The sequence below is a fragment of the Oncorhynchus mykiss genome, chromosome 17, assembly GCF_013265735.2.
Source record: "Oncorhynchus mykiss isolate Arlee chromosome 17, USDA_OmykA_1.1, whole genome shotgun sequence".
Taxonomy (NCBI): Eukaryota; Metazoa; Chordata; class Actinopteri; order Salmoniformes; family Salmonidae; genus Oncorhynchus; species Oncorhynchus mykiss.
This window is the reverse complement of record NC_048581.1, coordinates 53,023,757-53,041,922: the sequence shown is the minus strand read 5'-3', so window position 1 is coordinate 53,041,922 and position 18,166 is coordinate 53,023,757. Positions and strand designations below refer to the sequence as shown.

The 18,166-nt window shown below is 42.7% G+C and overlaps 1 protein-coding gene across 1 annotated transcript in view; it reads left to right on the top strand.

Annotated features, from left to right (window-relative positions):
• Positions 1-18,166, top strand: part of LOC110494079 (receptor-type tyrosine-protein phosphatase gamma) — a 272,591-nt gene that overhangs the window by 205,815 nt on the left and 48,610 nt on the right. The window contains exons 5-6 of the mRNA XM_036950121.1: positions 12,144-12,239; positions 14,464-14,530. Coding sequence (XP_036806016.1) covers positions 12,144-12,239; positions 14,464-14,530 — 163 coding nt within the window. The remainder of the gene's footprint in view (positions 1-12,143; positions 12,240-14,463; positions 14,531-18,166) is intronic.

Here is an 18,166-nt window from a genome sequence, read left to right as displayed (position 1 = left end):
ATGAGGTAGCACTAATGACTGCTTGGGCATTTCCTGTTAAATGATAGAAACATGATGTTGTTTTATGGCTGTTGGTTTCCTCCCATTGGCCCCACAGACAGTAATAATACATGGACAACATGGGAACACAACATGGTTTGTGACCGATGACTATCTGATGGGTCATAGTCACACGGGCCATATAAGGTGAATCACACCAAGTCTGTTTACGTTTCACTTACACAATGACCCTTGTCTTGACTTTTAGCTGTAGCATTATACGTATAACTTGACGTTATCCCACCACTAACTTCACCAGACTTCTACTTGGGCCTATTTCAATGTTATGCCCTTCACTGCAATGTTTTTGTATGTTAAAGGTGCCATGACAAGTCACCCAATGACTTGATTTAAAGCTAGCTGTAACATTAAGCTGCTTAGCCTATGTCATGACTTCAACTTAACCTGAATCAATGTGACTTGTATGTGCTCTGTCCATTATAGTAACATTTGTTGTAGTAGTTGCCCCTTTTTATCACTATGAACGTATGACTTCGACATGAAAGTGTAACATCGGCACTCTTACATCACTGACTGGAACTAACTGATTCAGTAGGACTTTTATGTTCCCTATGTTCCTTTGTATTGTCACATGCACAAGTACAGTGAAATGCCTTTCTTGCTAGCTCTGACCCCAACAATGCAGTAATCAATAACAATGTAATGCTAAAATAACAAGATATAACAAAAGCACACTTGATAGATATATATATATAAATAAGGTTGGTATGCATACTATATACAAGGTCAGTTACAGTACCATATTTAACATGTGCAGGGATACTGGAATTATAGGTTTGAGGGCCCATGCCAAACCTTTTCAACAGAGGAACTTGAAGCCCTCGATCCACTGCAGCCCTGTCGATGTGGATGGGGGCGTGCTTGATGATGGTGTTGGAGTCGTGCATAGCCACGCAGTTGTGGCTGAACAAGGAGTACAGGAGGGGACTAAGCACACACCACTGTGGGGCCCCCGTGTTGAGGGTCAGCGTGGCGGAGGGAATGTTGCCTACCCTCACCACTTGGGGTCAGCCTGTCAGGAAGTCAAAGATCCAGTTGCAGAGGGCAGTGTTCCATCCCAGTGTCCTAAGCTTGGGGACACGCTTGGAGGGGACAATGGTGTTGAACACTGAGCTGTAGTCAATGAACAGCATTCTCACATAGGTATTATTTTTATGTAGATGGGTGAGGGCAGTGTGGAGTGCAATTGAGATTGTGTCTTCTGTGGATCTGTTCGGGTGGTATGCAAATTAGAGTGGGTCTAGGGTGTCTGGGATGGTGGAGTTGATGTGGGCCATAACCAGCCTTTCTCAGGGCTGTAGTCATTGTGGCATAAAGCCTTAGAGTTTTTGGGAACAGGAATGATGCTGGTCATCTTAAAACATGTGGTGATTACAGACTGGGACAAGGAGAGCTTGAACATTACCATTAATATACTTGCCAGTTGTTCTGCGCCTGCTCTGAGAACACGCCTTGGAATACCATCGGGCCTTGCGGCTATTGACCTAAATAAATGTCAACATTCTTTATAAAGAGTTTCAGGCTGGTTTTTGGAAAAATGAGCCAGAAATTGTAGTTTTTCTAGGTGGCTCCCATTTTGGCTGTAGTGCTTCCAAGTGCGTAAATGAGAGTGCGTTCTTTGGTATTTTTCTCCGGTAAACGATTCTCCGTCTTAAATTGTATTGTTTATTTGCGTATTAGGGTACCTAAGGTTTGATTATGAACGTTGATTGACTTGTTTGTATAAGTTTATTGGTAACGTTTGGGATTCATTTCGTATGCATTTTGAAGGAGGGAACCGAGTGGATTATTGACTGAAGCGCACCAGCTAAACTGAGTTTTTATGGATATAAAGAAGGAGTTTAATGAAAAAAAGGACAATTTGTAATGTAACTAGGACCTTTTGGAGTGCCAACAGAAGAAGATCTTCAAAGGTAAGGCATATATTATATCGCTATTTCTGACTCCCTGGTTGAAAATGATTTGTTATGCATTTGTGTGCTGGGCACTGTCCTCAGATAATCGCATGGTTTGCTTTCGCCGTAAAGCCTTTTTGAAATCTGACATGGCGGTTGGATTAACAACAAATTAAGCTTTATTTTGATGTATTGCACTTGTGATTTCATGGACGTTTAATATTTATAGTAATTTAATTTAACACTCTGCAATTTCACCGGAAGTTGTCGAAATGGTTAGCATCCCACTGATCCGCAAGAAGTTAATCTAGCCAGGACCCCCCCTTGCCTTGCCTCTGTAATGTCGGCAATTCCTCTTGGGTAGCCTGAAAATTGGGTCGGAATTATAGTAAGAGCCCAGGGCAGATGAGTCAAAGTTGACGCCCGAATTGAGGTAAGTAACTTCCGAACTGATGTTCAAAACTGATGTCGGTTGTAAGAAATGTAAGAAATGATAGTTGATACATTTCGAGAAAAGAAAAAAAAGTAGCAAAGCTGGATCAGAGCTCACAAAACGGCGTCCATTCGGGAGGGCGCCATTTTATATAGCTACATCTGTTAAGGTTGGTGCCATTTTTATCGCTATGAAAGTATTTGATAATTAAGCATCAGGTTTGCTCTAAGTGCACCCTTGACAGGAGTGGGGTGTGTGTATGTGTGTGTGTGTGTGTAGGAATCAAGCCTGGGGGGCTAAAGCAACTCAGCTAATTGGCTAATAACATTTGACTGCTGATGGATGGCCATTGCTTTGTGTGTGTTTGTGTGTCCGCCCGCGTGTGCATGCACGGTGTGTATGTGTATAACATTAGTGTGTGATAGATAGCCATTGCCCTGCTAGCTTTTCAGACAGACAACAAATTGGCACCATTAAGGACTGCAGTTAAATGAACTCTTGAAGAAAGGGATTACATTTAATTAGCTGGGTTGGACCACTTGCCTTAGTACCCGTTATATGTATTAAAGGATGTACTGTTTTTTATTTTCTGCGCAATACAATCTGTCGTCAACAGCAACCTTGGTTGTCTAGGGAATTGTTTGAGTGTCCTGTTGCATGTTTTCTGGCAGGTGCTTCACTAGGATATTGATTGTTGAGCTTAGCTTGTATTGAGTTGTTAAGCTAGGTATAGTGTGAAGACAAGCAGAGTACAATATAATGTAATATCTATAATATACAGTGGCAAGAAAAAGTATGTGAACCCTTTGGAAATATCTGGATTTCTGAATAAATTTGTCATAAAATTTGATCTGATCATCTAAGTCACAACAATAGATAAGCACAGTCTGCTTACACTAATTGCACACAAACAATTATAAGCTTTTATGTCTTTATTCAACACACCGTGTAAACATTCACAGTGCAGGGTGGAAAAAGTTTGTGAACCCTTTGATTTAATGATTGGTTGACCCTCCTCTTTGCAGCAATAACCTCAACCAAACGTTTTCTGTAGCTGCGGATCAGACCTGTACAATGCTCAGGAGGAATTTTGGACCATTCCTCTTTACAAAACTGTTTCAGTTCAGCAATATTATTAGGATGTCTGGTGTGAACCGGTCTCTTGAGGTCATGCCACAGCATCTCAATCGGGTTGAGGTCAGGACTGGTCCATTCCAGAATTTGTATTTTCTTCTGTTGAAGCCATTCTGTTGTTGATTTACTTCTGTGTTTTGGATCGGTGTCCTGTTACATCACCCAACTTCTGTTGAGCTTTGATTGGCGGACGGATAGCCTTATTCTCCTGCAAAATGTCTTGAATGTCTGTGGAAAATCCAGGTGCTCTTTTGCGTGCAGCAACTTTTTTTTTGGACAGTTGTGGCTTCTTCCATTCTTGTTTAGTGTTTTACGAATCGTAGACTCGTCAACAGAGATGTTAGAATGTTCCAGAGATTTCTGTAAGTCTTTAGCTGACACTTCTTACCCTCATTGAGCATTCTACGCTGTGCTCTTGCAGTCATCTTTGCAGGATGGCCACTCCTTGGGAGAGTAGCAACAGTGCTGAACTTTCTCAATTTTTAGACAATTTGTCTTAATGTGGACTGATGAACATCATGGCTTTTAGAGATACTTTTGCAACCCTTTCCAGCTTTATGCAAGTCAACAATTCTTAATATTAGTTCTTCTGAGATCTCTTTTGTTCAAGGCATGGTTCACATCAGGCAATGCTTCTTGTGAATAGCAAACTCACATTTTGTGAGTTTTCCTTATAGGGCAGGCCAGCTCTAACCAACATCTCTAATTTCGTCTCATTGATTGGACTCGGGGGTAGCTGACTCCTGACTCCAATCAGCTTTAGGAGAAGTCATTAGCCTAGTGGTTCACATACTTTTTCCAACCTACACTGTGAAAGTTTAAATTATATATTCAATTATATAGACAAGAAAAATACAATAATTTGTATGTTATTCGTTTAAGCACACTGTGTTTGTCTATTGTTGTGACTTAAACAAAGATCAGATAAAATGTTACAACCAATTTATGCAGAAATCCAGGTAATTCCAAAGGGTTCACATACTTTTTTCTTGCCACTGTAGGTTTGATCCGCAGTGGACACGATGAGGTGTAAACCAGGTTCAACCTCATTGGAGGAAGCCCTATATGTAGTCTCATGCGACTGACGAGTGTAGCTGTTCGTCTTGCAAAGGAAGTCTTGCCTCAACCAGATCCTATAAACTTGATCCAAACCATGAGGACACATTTGTTTGCGTCTGTGGCAAACAAACTTATTTTAATGACGTGCAATAGCTTATGTATAATTCACAAAGCCTTGTGTGTGTATTAATGCTCCAGACAGAGGAAGATTCCTGAGCATTATCTACTGTCCCAGTAATTCATCCAATTATTCCTGGAAGAGAGGAGCAACAAGCAGGTTTCAAGACTGCAACCAAAACACTCGCTTTTGCAACCCTTTGACTTGACAGTGTGACACCAAATTTTAATTGGTCGCAGGGTGACAGTGAAAAAAATACATATATATATGGGGCTAGTGGTTAGAGTGTTGGACTAGTAACCGGAAGGTTGCAAGTTCAAATCCCCGAGCTGACAAGGTACAGAACTGTCGTTCTGCTCCTGAACAGGCAGTTAACCCACTGTTCCTAGGCCGTCATTGAAAATAAGAATTTGTTCTTAACTGACTTGCCTAGTTAAATAAAGGTTAAAAAAAATAAAAAGATATTCCCTTAATGTTTTGCATGTCAGCAATCAAGTTTTCCAGATATATAACTTAAAAAATACCGAAATACAGCTGGTATGATATATTTAGCATTATATGATGCAAAACACAGCATCATATGATGCAAAATGCATCATACTACTGTATTCCCATATTTTGAATGTTATATTCTCAAAATCTTGATTGCTCACATGCAAAACATTTGGGACTATATCAACAATGGACTAATGAAACAAATACCAAGATATAGTTTTTGGATGGATTTTTCCTTTAAGTGTTGAATGGATAGACATGGCGCCGACAGATATGGTCGCCTCGCTTCAGGTCCTTACGAAGCTATGCAGTAATATGTTTTTTAATGTATTATTTCTTACATTGTTAGCCCAGAAAATCTAAAATGTTATTACATACAGCCGGGAAGAACTATTGGATATAAAAGCGACGTCAACTTACCAACATTACGACGAGGAATACGACTTTCCCGAAGAGGATCCTTTGTTCGGACCTCCACCCTGGACATGCAATCTTAACCCAGAGGCCGACCCAAAACAACGGGGTTACCACAGGAGAGGCAGATGGAGCAGCCTACTGGTCAGGCTTAGAAGGCGAGCACACCATCCACCACCTCCGAGCATATTACTCGCCAATGTCCAATCTCTAGACCACAAGGTGGATGAAATTAGGGCACCGAGTTGCCTTCCAGAGAGACATCAGAGATTGGAACATTCTCTGTTTCACGGAAACATGGCTCACACCGGATATGTTGTCAGAGTCGGTACAGTCACCTGGTATCGTCACGCCGACAGAAACAAACATCTCTCTTGTAAGAAGAAGGGCGGGGGTGTATGCCTTATGATTAACGACTCATGGTGTAATCAATACAACATACAGGAACTCAAGTCCCTTTGTTCACCTGACCTAGAATTCCTTACAATCAAGTGCTGACCGCATGATCTGCCAAGAGTATTGTTTTCGATTATAGTCACAGCCGTGTATATCCCCCCCAGGCAGACCTCGACGGCCCTGAAAGAACTTCATTGGTCTCTATGTAAACTGGAAACCACATATCCTGAGGCTGCATTTATTGTAGCTTGGGATTTTAACAAGGCTAATCTGAAAACAAGGAAACTAAATTCTATCAGCATATTGAATGCACGACACGAGCTGGTAGCATTCTGGATCATTGCTGCTTGAACTTCCGTGATGCAAACAAAGCCCCCCCCGCCCTCCCTTTGGCAACTCTGACCATGACTCCATTTTGTTGCACCCAGCCTACAGACAGAAACTGAAACAGGAAATGCCCGTGCTCAGGTCTATCCAATGCTGGTCTGACCAATCGGATTCCACGCTTCCAAGATTGCTTTGATCACGTGGACTGGGATATGTTCCGGATAGCCTCAGACAATAACATTAATGTATACGCTGACTCGGTGAGCGAGTTTATTAGCAAGTGCATCGGTGTTGTACCCACTGTGACTATTAAAACCTTCCCTAACCAGAAACCGTGGATTGATGGCAGCATTCGTGCAAACTGAAAGCGCGAACCACCACTTTCCATCTGCTTTCCAACATGGCAAGGCGACTGGAAATATGACCGATTACAAACAGTGTAGCTATTCCCTCCACAAGGCAATCAAACAAGTAAAGCGTCAGTATAGAGACAAAGTAGAGTCACAATTCAACGGCTCAAACAGGAGATGTATGTGGCAGGGTCTACAGTCAATCACTGATTAAAAAAGAAAACCAGCCCCGTCACAGACATCGACGTCTTGCTCCCAGACGTATTAAACAACTTACCTGGCCTGCTACCAAAGCCTGTGGGCTCTCCTTCACCGTGGCCATTGTGAGTAAAACATTTAAACGTGTTAACCCTCGCAAGGCTGCCAGCCCAGATGGCATCCCTTGCCGCGTCCTCAGAACAAGCGCAGACCAGCTGGTTGGTGTGTTTACGGATATTCAATCAATCGCTATCCCAGTCTGCTGTGTCTACATGCTTCAAGATGGCCACCATTCCTGTTCCCAAGAAAACTAAGGTAACTGAACTAAATGACTATCGCCCCGCAGTACTCACTTCTGTCATCATGAAGTGATTTGAGAGACTAGTCAAGGATTATATCACTTCCACCCTACCTGAGACCTTAGACCCACTTCAATTTGCTTACTGCCCGAATAGGTCCACAGACGACGCAATCGCCATCACATTGCCCTATCCCATTTGGACAAGATGAATACCGATGTAAGAATGCTGTTCACACCATAGTACCCTCCAAACTCATCATTAAGCTCAAGACCCTGGGTCTCAACCTCGTCCTGTGCAACTGGGTCCTGGACTTTCTGACGGGCCGCCCTCAGGTGGTGAGGGTAGGAAACAACATCTCCACCCTGCTGATCCTCAACACTAGGGCCCCACAAGGGTGCATTCTCAGCCCTCCCCTGTACTCCTTGTTCACCCATGACTGCGTGGCCATGCACGCCTCCAACTCAGTCATCAAGTTTGCAGACGACACTACAGTGGTAGGCTTGATTACCAACAACGACGAGATGGCCTACAGGGAGGAGGTGAGGGCCATCGGAGTGAGGTGTCAGGAAGTTAACCTTTCACTCAACATCAACAAAACAAAGGAGATGATTGTGGACTTCAGGAAACAGCAGAGGGAGCATCCCCCCATCCACATTGATAGGACAGTAGTGGAGAAGGTGGGAAGTTTTAAGTTCCTCGGCGAACACATCACAGACAAACTGAAATTGTCCATTCATACAGACAGTGTGGTGAAGAAGGCGCAACTGCGCCTCTTAAACCTCAGGAGGCTGAAGAAATTTGCCTTGTCACCTAAAACACTCACAAAATTTTACAGATGCACAATAAAGAGCATCCTGTCGGGCTGTATCACCGCCTGATGCGTCAACTGCTTCGCCCGCAACCGCAAGGCTCTCCAGAGGGTTGTGCGGGGGCAAACTACCTGCCCTCCAGGACACCTACAGCACCCGATGTCACAGAAAGGCCAAAAAGGTCATCAAGGAAAACAACCACCCGAGCCACTGCATGTTCACCCCGCTATCATCCAGAAGGCGAGGTCAGTACAAGTGCATCAAAGCTGGGAAAGAGAGACTGAAAAACAGCTTCTATCTCAAGGCCATCAGACTGATGAACAGCCATCACTAACATAGAGTGGCTGCTGCCAACATACAGACTCAAATCTCTGGCCACTTTAATATATTTAAAGGGTTCACTAGTCACTTTAATTAATACCATATACATTAATATACATATACAGTTGAAGTCAGACGTTTACATACACCTTAGCCAAAAACATTTAAACTCAGTTTTTCACAATTGCTGACACTTAATCCTAGTAAAAAATTCCCTGTCTTGGGTCCGTTAGGATCACCACTTTATTTTAAGAATGTGAAATGTCAGAATAATAGTAGAGAGAATAATTTATTTTAGCTTTTATTTCTGGGTCAGAAGTTTACATACACTCAATTAATATTTGGTAGCATTGCCTTTAAATTGTTTAACTTGGGTCAATAGTTTCGGGTAGCCTTCCACAAGCTTCCCACAATAAGTTGGGTGAATTTTGGCCTATTCCCCCTGACAGAGCTGGTGTCACTGAGTCAGGTTTGTAGGCATCCTTGCTCGCACATGCTTTTTCAGTTCTGCCCACATATTTTCTATAGGATTTAGGGCAGGGCTTTGTGAAGGCCACTTCAATACCTTGACTTTGTTGCCCTTAAGCCATTTTGCCACAAGTTTGGAAGTATGCTTGGGGTCATTGTCCATTTGGAAGACCCTTATTTGACCAACTTTAACTTCCTGACTGATGTCTTGAGATTTTTCTTCAATATATCCACTTAATTTTAATCCCTCATGCTGCCATCTATTTTGTGAAGTGCACCAGTCCCTACTGCATCAAAGCCCCCCCACAACATGATGCTGCCACCCCCGTGGGATGGTGTTCTTTGGCTTGCAAGCCTCCCCCTTTTTCCTCCAAACATGACGATGGTCAGTATGGCCAAACAGTTCTATTTTTGTTTCATCAGACCAGAGGACATTTCTCCAAAAAGTACGATCTTTGTCCCCATGTGCAGTTGCAAACCGTAGTCTGGCTTTTTTAATGGCCGTTTTGGAACAGTGGCTTCTTCCTTGCTGAGCGGCCTTTCAGGTTATGTCGATATTCGACTTGTTTTACTTTGGTTATAGGTTCTGGAGGAAACAGGTACAAAAGTATCTTCACAAGGTCCTTTGCTGTTGTTCTGGGATTGATTTGCACTTTTTGCACCAAAGTATGTTCATCTCTAGGAGACAGAACACGTCTCAGTCCGGAGTGGTATGACGGCTGCATGGTCCCATGGTGTTTATACTTGCATACTATTGTTTGTACAGATGAACGTGGTACCTTCAGGCGTTTGGAAATTGCTCCCAAGGAAGAACCAGACTTGTGGAGGTCTACATTTTTTTTTCTGGGGGCTTGGCTGTTTTCCTTTGATTTTCCCCATGATGTGAAGCAAATAAGCACTGAGTTTGAAGGTAGGCCTTGAAATACACCCACAGGTACACCTGCAATTTACTCAAATGATGTCAATTAGCCTATCAGAAGCTTCTAAAGCCATGACATAATTTTCTGGAATTTTCCAAGCTGTTTAAAGGCATAGTCAACGTAGTGTATGTAATCTTCTGACCCACTGGAATTGTGATACAGTGAATTATAAGTGAAATCATCTGTCTGTAAACAATTGTTGGAACAATTTATTGTGTCATGCACAAGGTAGATGTCCTAAACAACTTGTCAAAACTATAGTTTGTTAACAAGAAATTTGTGGAGTGGTTGATAGTTTAATGACTCCAACCTAAGTGTATGTAAACCTCCGACCTCAACTGTATACTGTATACTGTCATTCTACCATCTACTGCATCTTGCCTATGCCGCACTGCCATCGCTCATCCATATATTTATATGTACATGCTCTTATTCATCCCTTTGCATTTGTGTGTATAAGGTAGTCATTGTGAATTTGTTAGATTACTTGTTAGATATTACGACGCTCTTGGAACGAGAAGCACAAGCATTTCGCTACACTCGCACGAACGTCTTCTAACCATGTGTATGTGACCAATACAATTTGATTTGATTTGATTTTGGTTTTCCAAAACCTTGTTCCTTTTTCGATACTAGACCATGAAAAAATGTGTCTCACGTCATCTACTGATTGAGAGAGGATCAAGTCTGTCTGTCAGCGCAGCCGATGTCCCTGTATAGCGCGCCCGCCTGCTCCTTGCCTGCGCCACTGACTCATTGCCGAATTTAGCCTGTCCTGAGGAACCACTGCCTATCATTGGAAGTGTGGGCTGCATCATGTTAGCTCCCCACTCGTGCTGCACAGAAGTTAATGCACTTTAATAATGCAACAAGGCATGTAGAAATGTTGCATCTTAATGACTGTTCATAAAACAATGTCCATTACAGGCTAGAACAATTTATAATTAAAGAAGATACCGGTAGCTTCCAGCTTTGTAGGCTAACTTTCCTTGCTTACAGCTGAAGCTAACATAAATTCACTACCCTAGTATTTTGTTTGTGCAAACCATAAGGCTAAATACCGTATGCTGATTTCAAAGCTGATTGTCACCAAAAACCATGGTCATTGCCCAAAACGTTATTCATTCTCTTCTGTCTCCTTCACTGTGTGTCTGTGAATGACATCATCAGAGACAGAGCACACTTTTATAAAAGAAGAGATTGCTCCTCCTATGCAAATTTTATGGATCAGTACAATAAAATAAGTCCCAGATCGAAGGGAAACCGATTGTTTTTCATCTGTAGCCCCATGAAATCAGCCACAACTCAAAGCATGCACACACTCCTATTGCATATACTGTACATTCACCTGTATTGTGAATAGGCATAGGCTACATCTTGATTTACCCAGTTTATCAATAGAGATTTACGATTCAAATAAATGATTACCGCTATGTAGGTCGATTGGTTATGTCATTATAGGTGCGCACTGGCAAAAAATTGGTGCAACCAAATCATGTGCTGGTAACATCAACTGAAAAAGTTGGGCGCACCAGTGCCACAAGTTCATCTAGAACCCTGAACATTGCTCAGTGCCTACTCATATGATTAAAGACTCTAGAGAGCCTAGGGAGGGAGGGAGCAACAGACGGGAGTTGGGAGTCATGATACAAACAAACAGGGTGAGATCAGGACACGGCGGCCACAGCCGTTTGATGAGAGGGTATCTTTTATATTCAGTTTGAGTGAGGAGTTTGTTTGTTTTCAAAACTTTGGTTGAGTTTTGATTATATCTTGCCTATAACTTTTTTAATGGTGCTGTTCTCTCCCAGCGTTGTGGTACATACACCACGCACACACATAGGCCTACATGTTTTTGCCTCAGAGTAGACACATATGGGAGCTGTGATTAAAAGCATTAGAGCATGGATCTTAGTGCATGAGAAGAGTATAATCCCACTGTGGATCCCTGCTCACCATGTTACTGTAAGAACAATAGGATACAGCACTGGGATGGGAGATTATGTTACTGTAAGAACAGTAGGATACAGCACTGGGATGGGAGATTATGTTACTGTAAGAACAGTAGGATACAGCACTGGGATGGGAGATTATGATACAGCACTGGGATGGGAGATTATGTTACTATAAGTACAGTGGCATACAGTATTACAGTTTAAGGCTGAGATGTGTGAATTACAGTTGGTTTGTGTGAGAGAACGAATGACAGAGAAGAGGAGGGAAATGAGGAGAAATAGTCATTTTCAACAAATACTTATATATATAACCATCGAAATCCGTACTCTTTATTTGCAAAACATCCTGCTGAGAGGAAATATGTGTTGTGATTTCTTCTGACATGCCAGAGTCACTCAAGAGACAGTTAAGACTCTGGCTGTGTGTACACCTCTAACGTTCTGTCTGCTCTCTCTTTCTCCCCTCTCTCTCTCCCCCTCCGCTCACAGATGCAGATATACCTGTACAACTCAGATGACTTTGACAGTCTCAGTGCGGCCATCAAGGAGAAGCGCATCATTGCTGCGATGGCTGTGTTTTTTGAGGTACTGTAATACTGACTTTGGGCTGTGTTGTTGTTTGAAGAGTTCTCTTGGTCTCAGTTGTTCCCAAACACAATGAAACGGGCAGAGGCCTGGAATACAGTGCTTATTAGGAGATATGAACAACAGTACACTGATTTGAAAGCTGCTGGCTCTCTTTAGGCACATGATATCTTTATTATTTGTCGTCTCTTTCCTTCCAACTTCCCATATCCCTTTTATAGATAACGGTCTCTCTGTCTCTCTCTGTTTCTCTGTCTCGCTCTCTGTTTCTTTGTGTCTCTCTCACTCATTCGCACACACACATTGTCCGTCTCCTGAGAGCTGTGACTCTCTGTCAGTGCCACAGACAGGCAGGCAGGCAGTCCGACAGACAGACAGATGTCTCCAGGGAGACATTACGGTGAAAGACAACTACAGACAGAGTCAGAGAGCAAGGGGTTCCTCTTCCGCTATCCCCTTAAGCCACCACTTTGTTCTAACTTACCGTACCGCAGGCTTCCCTAAAGACTAGCACAGCCAGCCTCACACTCCAGGAATATTTCTGAAGGATAGTAAATGGCCTCCAGTTGATTTTCAGTTGTAAACATCAAGGAATATTTCTCGTTCCCTAATGGAAAAGTATCTTAGTACCTGGTTTGTTAAAAAAAAAAAAACTATTGGGCATTTAGTGGTATTCTATACTGAACAAAAATATAAACGCAACATGCAACAATTTCAAAGATTTGACTGAGTTACAGTTCATATAAAAAAATCTGTCATTTAAATAAATGTATTAGGCCCTAATCTATGGATTTCTCATGACTGGGAATACAGATATGCATCTGTTGGCCCGACAATGGCCGTCAGGAACTCGTCACGGTATCTGCATTCAAATTGCCATCGACACAATGTAATTGTGTTTGTTGTCCGTAGCTTATGCCTTTCCATACCATAACCCCACCACCACCATTAGGCACAACCTGATCCCGCAGGTGAAGAACCCGGAGGTGGAGGTCCTGGGCTGGCGTGGTTACACATGGTCTGCATGGTTACACATTCTCTAAAATGATGTTGGAGAGGTGGCTTATGGTAGAGAAATGAACAGTCAATTCTCTGGCAACAGCTCTGGTGGACATTCCTGCACTCAGAATGCCAAAATTGCACACTCCCTCCACTTGAGATATCTGTGGCATTGTGTTGCGACAAGACTGCACATTTTAGAATGGCCTTTTATTGTCCCTTGCACAAGGTGCACCTGTGTAATGATCATGCTGTTAAATCAACTTTTTTGATATGCCACACGTCAGGTAGATGGATTATCTTGGCAAAGGAGAAATGCTCACTAACAGGGATGAACATTTCTGGGATATTTTATTTCAGCTCATGAAACATGGGACCAACAACATTTTATTTCTGCAATTAAATGAAACCTCAAATGATGACGCTTCAACCGAGCACCCTCAAGGAGGAGAGCTCCACTTTCTTTCCCTGTTTGTTTGCACGTGTGCGCTTAACCCAGCACCAACACTCCAGCTCATCACTCTCCAGCTTACACCCACGGTAATCACTGACTAGATCAAGGTTCACTCCGCTCTGTCTATCAGATGTTCTATTTCTAGTTCTACTATGGCGATGCGGTCTATTACTTAGGAAGCACTCTACTGAAGCACTCAGAGCCACACAGAGTGGCTAGGCCAGGGTCGTTTCTCTCTCCGATCAGAGAAGCAGGCAGGTTGAAATGGGGACACAGGTGTTCCTATGTAGGTCTGTGGATAGACAGTGATGGACCTTGTGTGTATGAAGACCTAAATGCTACCACTGTGTTTCTGACAGCCTATCGCTTACAGCAATTAGCATCAGCACGCGCACACATTTATCCTGCTGAATTGCATTTTACAGAGCAGGACACACACACACACACCAGTTTACCATCTTTAATCGATGAGGAGGAGCTGCTTTTGGTTCCCGAAGGCTGTGTGAATGGTCGCTAAGGGGGTTCATATTATTTTCCACATTCAATGCTTAGCTACATTTACTCTCATTTACACTCAGATACTTTTACTCTCATTGAACTGACCTGGGTTAGGGAGGAGTCCCAACACCGTTTTATCCCCCCCTCTAAGCGTAAATAGGACACTGGGAATATTGGTAATAAATTAGGAGCACGCTGAACTGAGTGTGGGTACTGTAACTGCTGTTCTGGGCTGTCTTGTAAAAGAGCCTGTCTCTTGTTCGGTGTCGTCAGGTGGGGCGGCGAGACAATCCAGCCGTAGAGCCCATCATCCAGGGACTGAAACGGGTCGTACACCACGGTGAGTAAACCCCTGGCACTCACACTACTACTGTCCCACTCACACTCGCACACACACACTCAATCTCGCTCTTGCTCTCAGCAGTCTGATGCCATCTCACTGTGATGTTGTTCGGCAGCCGTAGTTCTATAGCACTTCTCACTTAGCCTTTAAACTACAGAGCATCAGTAGAGCACCAGGTTCTCAGTCTTCACACGGAAACATTGATATACAGACACACTAACGGATTGCCAGAGGACAAAGGCGTCATCACTTTCACCAAAGAGGGCTTTCAGTCACGTACAAGAGCATCAAGTGAATGTCGACAGGAAACATACACAACAAAAAAAAAGAGACAGAGAAATTATTTCCCAAGGACATAGTTGTTTGTGAGGTTAATGCGAAGTGATTGCTTCAGACCTCACATGTCTCCCAGACTTAGAGATTCCGTGCCTCTCGTCTGGTCATCCATTGGTTTGTTCAGGCTTTTGAAGATACTTAACCTTGGTGTTCCTTTTTATTCTCAAATTAGTATGACCACAAGCTCTGAGCCCGGTCTTGCATCAAGATGAAGGCAGCACAGTGAGCTACCACCGCTCCCTGCTTCTCTGTGTAGCGCCACAAAGATGAGACGGAACAGTTAATTGCATCTAAGCCTCAATTAGTCAACGCTCCATCGCTTGCTCACATACACACACACAGACAGAGAGAACTTACACAGCGGCAACATCAGATGCACGCTTGCTTGCACCATTAATCTTTAATGCTAGGGGGAGACAGATGTGCCTAGCTGCAGTGCATGTTGTATGAAATCAGAGTTGGTGTGAGCTGCGAGCGGAGTGTGGTTGGAAGCTGGTGTCTCTACAAACATGCGTTATGTCGTGTCTCCACCTGCCCATTTAAATGTGCTTTAGCATGTGTCCATAATACTTTGGTCTATCTGCATACACACACACACACACACACACACACACACACGCACACACACACACGCACACACACACACACACACGGCTCTATTGAGCCATGCAGCTGTGTGTGTGTGCCTGCACGCTTCGTGTGTACCAACACATACGGCTGGTTTAACAATGTGCTACTGACGTGGTTCTCTTTATGTGGGTCAACTCAGAGACGAAGAGAAGACGTGTTAATGGAGGAACGGAATAAACTGTGAGCATATAGCCGTAAAATGCAGACCTCTTTACTCATGCTGATTAATCTCACACAACTCTATCCTTCGTGCTTCTCTGGGTCTCTCTCCCATTCATTACACTGACTCCCTATACTGGATGATTTGCCATGGCTGGAACAGGGCAAAAATGGGGCTAGCATGCAGGTGGTATCGCTTGATTTAGATGTCTAAAGTGGTTACTCTGTGAGGTAGGCCAATCAAGTCACTACACATGGTCTCCTGAACACAGATCAAGCCTTCTCCTAGGATTTAAAAGCATGCTCAGTAGAGAATCTCCAATTAAAGTGTTTTTAGATCAGGAATAGGGATCCGGTAAACCGCCCTCGGTGTTGAGCATTCAGACTTGTGTTGAATCTAGAGGCCCTCCTTGTTGGAGGAAGGGCTGGGTCCGGTCAGCCTCGGTTGTGGTGTTGTTTTGATGGTCCAAGGGAGGCTCCTGGCCCTCTGGCTGGGTAATTAGGATGCGTCCCAAATGGCACGCTATTCAATACGTTGTGCACTACTTTTGACCCCAGCCCTATTGACCATGGCCCATAGGGCTCTGGTCAAAAGGAGTGCAATACATAGGTGATAGGGTGCCATTTGGGATGCACAATTAATGTCTTCTCTTCTAGCGGGGTGGCGGTGGCAGGGTTTCCGCTAGCTTATTAGCCTCAGCCATCCATCCATCAGCAGGTTTGAGACAGATTGTCTCTAGCTCCCACTTTACTACCCCCGATTGTCGTCAGCCTCCACTTTACTATGCCAGATTGTCTCCAGATCGTAGCTACCTTACTTCCCATACATCAAATGTGTCAAACAAGCCAATTCAATCTGGCACAAATAGTTTTTCCCCAGAAAAAAACCCATCTCAATCGACATTTAAATGGGACCCACCACCTTGATTCGGACTTATGTAGCAACATTTTAAATGTTTTTATTTTTATTTTGACATTGGAAAAAAGTAGGGACTCAGAGCTAGAAAATTGTATACCATGCACTGCAGTTTAGGAATAATGGAAAATAATTCCGCTTTGAACCTCAATTTTGAGAAAATGGCTGTTGAATGTTTTGGTACACTTACTGGAGAGCTCGTCTTTGTCTACACCCATTCAGCATCGTTCACGCCCTCTAAAGTTTAGCCCCACCCATCTCTAATGATTCACATGTGAGGCCATGGCCATGAGTGAGCTAAACAATGAACCATAATGCCAACCCACATTACTAGCAATACAAACTGATTGTCATAGCTAGAATCTGCAGGTAGCTAAAGCTAACCAACTAGGTTCAATGTTAGCTATTTAGCTAACATTAGGCTATAACTATCAATGCAAATAGCTTTCTGAGATACTAATAAAATTACTACAGAGATCAGACACTGCGATCGAGACAGCCAGCTGACGTTTGCTAGTTAGCTAACAGTACGTTTTAACTTACAATGAAAATGACTTTGACAAAATTACAAATGTATAATATCTGAAAATGTATCTAGACTCTTACCTGTATACATAGATGAACGCTTCTCCTTCTCTGTCATGGATACCATGGTTGCCCTTAGTTTGAAGATGTAATCCGTAGACAGATGTTTTATATGTTTTATTTAGGGCAGCAAAAAAGCCTTGGTAGCAAGAATTATCTACACATACTGAGCAGCTCATGTTATAGACAGAAGCATGCTACATGGCAGATCAATCCGACGTCATCTCACGGCATGTCCAGCCCAACTATTATATCAGCCAATCATGGCTAGCGGGAAGGTTCTTGGCTTTTTCTGTGGCACAACCAACTAGTCTAACAATTGTATTTATATTTACAGATGACATACACCTTTTTTTTATTCCAGAAAGCAATAACAATTCCAGATGGCATACACCTTTTTTTTTATTCCAGAAAGCAATAACAATTCCAGATGACATACACCTTTTTTTATTCCAGAAAGCAATAACAATTCCAGATGACATACACCTTTTTTTTTATTCCAGAAAGCAATAACAATTCCAGATGGCATACACCTTTTTTTATTCCAGAAAGCAATAACAATTCCAGATGGCATACACCTTTTTTTTTATTCCAGAAAGCAATAACAATTCCAGATGACATACACCTTTTTTTTATTCCAGAAAGCAATAACAATTCCAGATGACATACACCTTTTTTTCATTCCAGAAAGCAATAACAATTCCAGATGACATACACCTTTTTTTATTCCAGAAAGCAATAACAATTCCAGATGGCATACACCTTTTTATGTTCCAGAAAGCATTTCTGCCAAATAACTCATTTTGATTAAAAAATGTTTACTGTCAAATGCCTTACCTGTGAAGTAGTGATGTGCGGCATAGCTTCTTAAAACGGGTCACAAATGACTATTTCAAATTGAAACTGTGTAGAATTGATAATGGACCTACTACAATTATAGTCTCGTCACTCTACCCAGCTTGCTAAAAAAAACTAGACAGTCAGGCAACCATGAAAATTCCAAAAGC